The sequence below is a fragment of the Girardinichthys multiradiatus genome, chromosome 3 (genome assembly GCF_021462225.1).
Source record: "Girardinichthys multiradiatus isolate DD_20200921_A chromosome 3, DD_fGirMul_XY1, whole genome shotgun sequence".
NCBI classification, from domain to species: Eukaryota; Metazoa; Chordata; class Actinopteri; order Cyprinodontiformes; family Goodeidae; genus Girardinichthys; species Girardinichthys multiradiatus.
In genome coordinates, this window is record NC_061796.1 from 44,020,666 (window position 1) to 44,029,221 (window position 8,556).

The following is an 8,556-nucleotide window of genomic DNA, read 5'->3' on the forward strand; positions in this document are numbered from 1 at the left end:
CCTGATCCTCCTTCTCTGTGCAGCGGTGTGTTTCCAGTCCCGGGTCCAACTCTATAATCCATTCCTGTGAAAAATAAACTTGTTAAACTTTTTCTCTGCCTCCAGAGTGTTAATCTGCATGTGGGTCAAATCTGTCAACAAAACAATGACATAAGTAAACAATGGAATGCACCAAAATAACAGCAACTAAGGATCACAACCAAAAGAAAGAAAATAGATCTACCAAAACAGAGAGTTTTTTGTTTTAACTGTTGCCTCTTTCAATAGAAACCAAGAAAGAGGAAAACACAAAGAAAGCCTGTGAATGTTGGATCGTCATTGGGTCATTAACATCTGGAGCAGAGAGGACAACAGTCCTGTTTACACATTGTTAATAACAGAGAGGACCTCATGACCAGAGACACCAAAGAGGAGGGAGGAAGTGAAGGTTGAAGACAGATGACCATTCAGCATTTGGACCAAGGAGCCAACGGAAATAAAGAACGGACATGGAATACATTAGGAATTATCCTGAAATGTTTTGAGTGGACACTTGGACCGTCATGTTGAATAATACTGGGGGTTGATTGGGCAACTGGACACCAAATCAGTTATACAGGTTTGTCAGTTATAATTAAAAGAAAACTACATGATATGATCAGTGGTGAAATATGAGGAATGTCAATACCACAGTTTCTTCCAACTGTTTCATCAGCTAAGGCTATCAGAAGTTTTGTGTAAATCTGAATCAACTGAACATTTTTTATTGTGCACTACAGGAGCTGAGAGAAATGACATCCTTCGAAGGGAACTTTGTCTGGATTCTGTTAATAACATTATGCTTCTTCAGCCATTCTTCAGCTTCATATAACCCCTACAGAGCAGGTACGGATGTTAATTTATGTCATCGTCACCAGAATAAATTCTTCTCTTTCCTGAAGACCTGAAACATATATACATAATACTTACAGAGGAGCTCTTTATGATGGTTACTTTTTATTCATGTTTTCTTAAATCATGCTTATGGCAGAGTTCATTTTTATTTCTTATTTTCATTGATCCCACTAATAGTAAAGGTAAATTCTGACCCAGATTTGAAATTATGTCAAACGTTCAGGTCTTCTCTGGTGTAATCTGACGGCTTGTTTTATCTGAAATGTGTATTGTGCGAGACATTCAAATCAACCATTACTTCAATCAGTGGCTAAACGTTTTAGCAAAATTTTAGCGGCGATGGTACCTCTATTTAATAATGGGTTTCTCAGAACGTTCGTCACAAAATTGCCTATATCTTCCTTGTTTCTATGGCGCATGAAGTGTCGCCCCTTTAGGTAAACAATGCACCAGCATCATTTGTATATTTATGACATTGCAGCATACATAATGTGATCTCTAAGTAATCTAGGCTGCCAGAGATGTTTTAGGAAATAAAAAGAAATTCTGTGGTATGAGCAGCAAAACTCCATCTATACCATAAACATGCAGCAGTACTCCAAAATGTATGTAGTGTCATTGCAAATGTGCCAATGATCTAAGTAGTAATCTTACTGAATCACATGCTATGTAGTGCAGATGTTGTTTCTGTGCTGATTCACTCACCTCAGCATGCCAAATGCTTCAAAAGGCCAGCATAACAAGGAAGATTGGCATATTTTCAAAGTATTTCAGCTAATACTTGCTCACAGACTGTTTATAGGGCATTAAACATTTATTCTAAGGCCTAGTTTGTCCCTGGACAACAAAGTCTGTGTGACATAAATTTCATCATCTCTACCTGCCCAGTGGCCCATTAGGACTCTGCGGACTGACCTATCAAGATTTTTGTGACTGCTTTGACTGTTCATTCCAGCGACAACAAAAACCAATCAAATGGTGGCCCCAAAAACAAAGCAGACAATGAAAACAGAGGGTCAAATCACAAGCAGAATGAACAATGAATTTTGTTTTGAGAAATACTATGTGGAGAAATCAGCTGTTTTTTTCCCCATTTACATCATTTATCTCACCAGGACAATTAAGATATAGCATTAATATTCTGTTAAGAAATCACTTAGATTTTTCTTCATTTCAGTTCTTTTCGTCCTTTGAGTAGACAGTGTAAAACTCATGGTTGCCTCTAAGTGAAGTTTTTTGGTTCAGGTGAAGTAAGAGTAATATGAATAGAGGTGTTGGCCCATGATGTCCAAATTCTAACAGTCACAGATTTAGAGAGGTGTCTCACAGTACTACAGGTCCTTCTCAAAATATTAGCATATTGTGATAAAGTTCATTGTTTTCCATAATGTCATGATGAAAATTTAACATTCATATATTTTAGATTCATTGCACACTAACTGAAATATTTCAGGTCTTTTATTGTCTTAATACGGATGATTTTGGCATACAGCTCATGAAAACCCAAAATTCCTATCTCACAAAATTAGCATATTTCATCCGACCAATAAAAGAAAAGTGTTTTTAATACAAAAAACGTCAACCTTCAAATAATTGTGTACAGTTATGCACTCAATACTTGGTTGGGAATCCTTTTGCAAAAATGACTGCTTCAATGCGGCGTGGCATGGAGGCAATCAGCCTGTGGCACTGCTGAGGTCTTATGGAGGCCCAGTATGCTTCGATAGCGGCCTTTAGCTCATCCAGAGTGTTGGGTCTTGAGTCTCTCAACGTTCTCTTCACAATATCCCACAGATTCTCTATGGGGTTCAGGTCAGGAGAGTTGGCAGGCCAATTGAGCACAGTGATACCATGGTCAGTAAACCATTTACCAGTGGTTTTGGCACTGTGAGCAGGTGCCAGGTCGTGCTGAAAAATGAAATCTTCATCTCCATAACGCTTTTCAGCAGATGGAAGGATGAAGTGCTCCAAAATCTCCTGATAGCTAGCTGCATTGACCCTGCCCTTGATAAAACACAGTGGACCAACACCAGCAGCTGACACGGCACCCCAGACCATCACTGACTGTGGGTACTTGACACTGGACTTCTGGCATTTTGGCATTTCCTTCTCCCCAGTCTTCCTCCAGACTCTGGCACCTTGATTTCCGAATGACATGCAGAATTTGCTTTCATTCGAAAAAAGTACTTTGGACCACTGAGCAACAGTCCAGTGCTGCTTCTCTGTAGCCCAGGTCAGGCGCTTCTGCTGCTGTTTCTGGTTCAAAAGTGGCTTGACCTGGGGAATGCGGCACCTGTAGCCCATTTCCTGCACACGCCTGTGCACGGTGGCTCTGGATGTTTCTACTCCAGACTCAGTCCACTGCTTCCGCAGGTCCCCCAAGGTCTGGAATCGGCCCTTCTCCACAATCTTCCTCAGGGTCCGGTCACCTCTTCTCGTTGTGCAGCGTTTTCTGCCACACTTTTTCCTTCCCACAGACTTCCCACTGAGGTGCCTTGATACAGCACTCTGGGAACAGCCTATTCGTTCAGAAATTTCTTTCTGTGTCTTACCCTCTTGCTTGAGGGTGTCAATAGTGGCCTTCTGGACAGAAGTCAGGTCGGCAGTCTTACCCATGATTGGGGTTTTGAGTGATGAACCAGGCTGGGAGTTTTAAAGGCCTCAGGAATCTTTTGCAGGTGTTTAGAGTTAACTCGTTGATTCAGATGATTAGGTTCATAGCTCGTTTAGAGACCCTTTTAATGATAAGCTAATTTTGTGAGATAGGAATTTTGGGTTTTCATGAGCTGTATGCCAAAATCATCCGTATTAAGACAATAAAAGACCTGAAATATTTCAGTTAGTGTGCAATGAATCTAAAATATATGAATGTTAAATTTTCATCATGACATTATGGAAGATAATGAACTTCATCACAATATGCTAATATTTTGAGAAGGACCTGTATATAAAAATTAAAATGAACCAGTAATATCACTCTGTCCCTATGCAGTAGTACATTAACAATGTTACAATTTGCTACATAAACAATGCAAAAATATTTCTTTCAATTCACAAGAAATTGTTCTTTTAAAGAAAGGGGCTCATAATTGTGGTGGCATATTGTGTATTTATGGGTTTTTGAATCATTTGGACAATTTCAACACTCTGATCTTAATTTTTGGAGATCATCCACAACTCATTAAAAAAGCATTATTATGGGTTATTTCTCCTTGCTTATTTTTTCTGATAATTTAATTAGATTTTGTTTAGTTTGCCTTTAAGGCATTTTACAAAATAAAAAGGTGCATTTCAAATTAAATAACATCTAATGTAGTCCAAAATCAGTTTAAATCCATCCAGTAAATTCCAGTCCAATCCAATAATTTTGTCAAATTCAGATCCACTTAGACACAATTCCAATTAATTCTAATTATACTGTAATAGTAAAAATTCATTTGGTCATTTAATGCCCATTGGCAAAAATGTATCTAAGGAAGTCAAGCTGATTTTATTAAGGCATTGACTTTGCAGCAATCATCCTCCTGACCAAGCATGTGGTGACAGTGGACAAAAATACCTTTGGCATACATAGGAGGGAGTACTGTAGAACAAAAGAAAATAATTTTATAAAATTACACAAAAAGCTCTAGAATATATCAGTCAAATAATACAATTACTGAATAAAACCTGTAGACATCAAGTTGCATCTTTGGCTATGAAGCTAACAGTTTTTGATGATCATAACCCATGTTCTAAATGTTTTTCATTGTCTAAATAAATTAAATAGTCTTTATCATTTTTACTTAATTACTTGGGTACATACACCACCGGTCAAAGGTTTTAGAACGCCTTTCTCATTTAATGGTTTTCTTTATGTTTATGCCTGTTTACATTGCACGTATATTTTCAATGACGGCATCAAAATTTTGAATGAACACTTATGCAATCATGTAGCAAACAAAAAATTGTAAAATAACTTTAAATATGTTATATTTTAGAATCCTTAAAGTAGCGCCCTTTGCTGTAATGACTAAAATATATACCTTTAGCCGTTTCTCAATGAACGTCTGGGAAGTTCTTTCAAGACTATTGAAAACCATTTCAGGTAACCACCTCATGAAGCTCAAGAAAGCAAAGCAGTCATCAAAGCAAAGGGTGGCTATTTTGTAAAAATCTAAAATATAGAAATGTTTAGAGTTATTTTACACTTTTTGTTTACCACATAATTCCATGTGTGACATTCACAGGTTTGTTGTCTCTGGTGAGAATCTACAATTTAAATAATCATGAAAATAAAGAGATCCATTTAGTGAGAAAGGCTTTTAAAACGTTTGATGTAGATGACTGCCAATGTTGTTTTCCCCACAGAACCAGCAACACCAAAGAAGCTTCTGTATCTCCTAGAGCCACCTGTGCAGGTAGAGGTGGCGGGCCGAAGGGGAGATAATGTCACCTTGCCATGCATCCTCAGAACCAAACCTAACCACTACAAGATTAAATGGACAAAGCTGGAGTCTGAGCACATGGGGCAACAAAATGTCATAATGATATCAAATGCAAATGCTTTCAAGCCATATGGCCATGTTGGACAGCGGGCTTCTCTCCAGAGGGCTCACACCATGGACGCTTCCCTGCTGCTCAGCAATGTTGAACTGGGAGATGATGGCAGGTATCGGTGTGAGCTGATAAATGGCATTGAGGATGAGAACATTGTCATTACTTTGAGGATTGAAGGTAACTAAAAACTACTACCAGTATCCGTTGATGCTGTTAAACGTTTTCCTTTCAAGTGTTTGACAGTACAGTTTTAGGGACATACCTTAAGTGCATCAAAAGGAAATTCAAATCTTCTAAATTTACTTGATAAGGAATTTCTGCCTGAATTGTGCTTATACCTGCATGGGGGTAGTGTTTCATCGGGGCTAAGAGAAAATGAACATTGACTTCATTTCTAGGTGTGGTATTTCCATATCAAAGTAAGCGTGGACGTTACAAATTCAACTTCCATGAAGCCAAACAGGCTTGTGCTGAGCAAGATGGCATATTATCCACATACAACCAGCTTTACAGAGGTAATACAATTAATCCAAAATGTTATATTCCACATGTAACAGGTATTTGTTCTGCTTGGCCCTGTTACATCAACCCACTTCTTCTTGCAGCTTGGACTGAGGGGTTGGACTGGTGCAATGCAGGTTGGATTTATGATGGAACAGTTCATTATCCAGTCGTTCATCCCCGACCTGTCTGTGGAGGAGAGTTGCCAGCAGGCATTCGCAGTTATGGGCCAAAAGATAAGAACCATGATCGGTTTGATGCTTTCTGCTTCACATCCCAGATATCTGGTAAAGTGGAAAACAAACTTTAAAAGAAACTTGGCTTTCACTTTGTTCACCCCAAGAACTGAAAGGGGAGATATTCTAATAAATCATTTAACAGTAATTGTAAAACAAAACATATTCAGTGTAAATATCCAGACTAGCGTTTGAAAAGGTGCCAATATATTCACCAAAACAGAGGACCCCGTCTTCCTTACTGCTGTATGACAAACATGGTGGGTCTGGAAAACTTGAGCGTTACATCAAATTATAAGCTTAAAAATAAAATAAGTTAAGCTCTAAAAAGGAAGTCTCAAACGGTTTATTAGTTTTTTTTAAACAAAAGCTTCTGTAACTAAAAATGGTCCTGTTTTGAAGAAGCCAACACTTTCCTTACAGCTCAGGTTTTCAGAGAGTTGGTTCCAGACCTGAGGAGCATAGAAACCTAATGCAGCCTCACCTTGTTTAGTTCTGGTTCTGATAACTATGAGTCGTTCTGAGGGGTCTGTCTTGTTCATTCTTGACAACCAGCTCAAAAATGTATTTCAGACAAAGACCAGTTAGTGCTTTATTGCAGAATTCTAAAATTGGTTCTGTGATAAACAGGGAGGCAGTACAGGAATTTAAAAACTGGTGTAATATGATCCATTTTCGTGGTGTTGATCAGGACTCTGGCAGCAGCATTTTGGATAAGCTACAGCTGCCTGATTAGATTTTTACAGTAAAGACACTGTTGCAGTAATCTAACCTAATCATGCACCAGTTTTTCTTTGTCCTGTTTTAACAAGAAATCACTTACTGTGGCAATGTTTTTTTTTATGATAATAAGCAGATTCAGTAACAGACTTTATGCGGTTATTAAAATTTAGATGAGTTGAAAACAAAACCAAGGTTTATTCCATGCTTTGTGATTTTAGACCTCTTGAGTTCAGTTGAGCACTGATCTCGATCATGACAAACAGTGATTTTTGTGTTATTCTGAACCAACCCATTCATTCATCTGAACCAGTGACTAGAGTCATGCGGTGATATGGAGAAGTAAAGTTGCGATGTCATTATACATATGGTGGGATAATTTGAGCTAGTGGAATCATATTTCTGTTAAATGAAAGTGGCCCTCTAATGGATCTTTGAAGAAGCCCAACATTTATTTTTGTGTGATTTATAATGACCAAATGAGACAAAGTAGTGCCTGCCTGCCAAAAAAGACCTGAACCAGTTTAGCACAGTATAAACAATTCCACCCGCTTTTCCTGCCTATCAATCAGCTAGGGTGAGCATTTACCGAATGTTGATTCCAGCAAAGACAAAATGAGTATATTACCCTAGCAACGTCCAACTGTACTGCCACAGGCAAACATGACTGCAGAAAGATAAGAAATTAAAAAGAGCTATATGTACATACAATTAAAGGTATCATGAGAAATGTCAGACAGTTACCCTGGTAATTTATCAAATTCTATATTCTTTATAATCAACATTTTATAAGCAGCTAGTGAATAAGGGGGAAAAAAAAACTCAGTAGTTGGAAACAATAAGAATAAAATAATTCAAGACTCAAAAAAAAGGCAGATTATAATTTTATGTGTTAATACTCACATTATTTTTTTGATTTTTGTTCAGAATTTCCCTGTGTTTTGTGTCTCTTTCTGACACAGGCTCTGTGTTCTACATATTTGGATCCTTCTCCTATGATCAGGCAGTACACGCCTGCAAACATCAGGGATCAGAGCTGGCTTTGGTTGGCCAGCTTTATGCTGCCTGGCGTTTCCAAAAATATGACCATTGTAATGGTGGCTGGCTAAAAGACGGCAGCGTACGATTTCCCATCATCAACCCCAGGAAACACTGTGGAGGCATCCCAGAGGCAGGGGTCCGCTCCTTTGGATTCCCCAGCAAAACAGCTCACCTTTATGGAGCATATTGCTATAGATAACTCATGTTTTAAAAAGAAAAGACATCAGTGTCAGAAGAACTTGGCATCCAAGTCTGAAAATGGTGGCAACAACAGAGTTAATTGTAAAGATGACATAAGGTGCTGGGCTCAATGGTGTAATTAGCAAATTAGAAGGAAATGAAACATTTAACTGTACAGATGAACAATCAATTTAGCATATAATAGCTCAATAGCTCCTTGACTGATGTGGAAACCTGACACTGTTTCCATGTAATGTGTTTCTGCCCTGCTTCCTGTATGCTTATTAATGGCTGCTTAAACTTACGTCAGTTACTAGAATTATTCGCATTAGAATTACTTGTAATTGAGTTCACAAACTATTTTTGTGTTTGCCCATAAATTGTTTCTGAATTATTTTAATATTTGACAGAAATTTGTACAACTATCTAGGGAAAATGATCAGATTGCATTAGGAAAGAACTGGCC

At 38.0% G+C, this 8,556-nt stretch overlaps 1 protein-coding gene across 1 annotated transcript; it reads left to right on the forward strand.

Moving 5' to 3' along the window:
- The first annotated feature begins 340 nt into the window (after window positions 1-340).
- hapln2 (hyaluronan and proteoglycan link protein 2) lies at window positions 341-8,292 on the forward strand. Its single transcript, XM_047361046.1, has 6 exons — window positions 341-598; window positions 759-864; window positions 5,224-5,589; window positions 5,811-5,927; window positions 6,018-6,200; window positions 7,832-8,292. Exons 2-6 carry the CDS (start codon window positions 771-773, stop codon window positions 8,107-8,109), a joined length of 1,038 nt encoding a protein of 345 aa, XP_047217002.1. The 5' UTR covers window positions 341-598; window positions 759-770; the 3' UTR covers window positions 8,110-8,292.
- The last annotated feature ends 264 nt before the right edge of the window (window positions 8,293-8,556 follow it).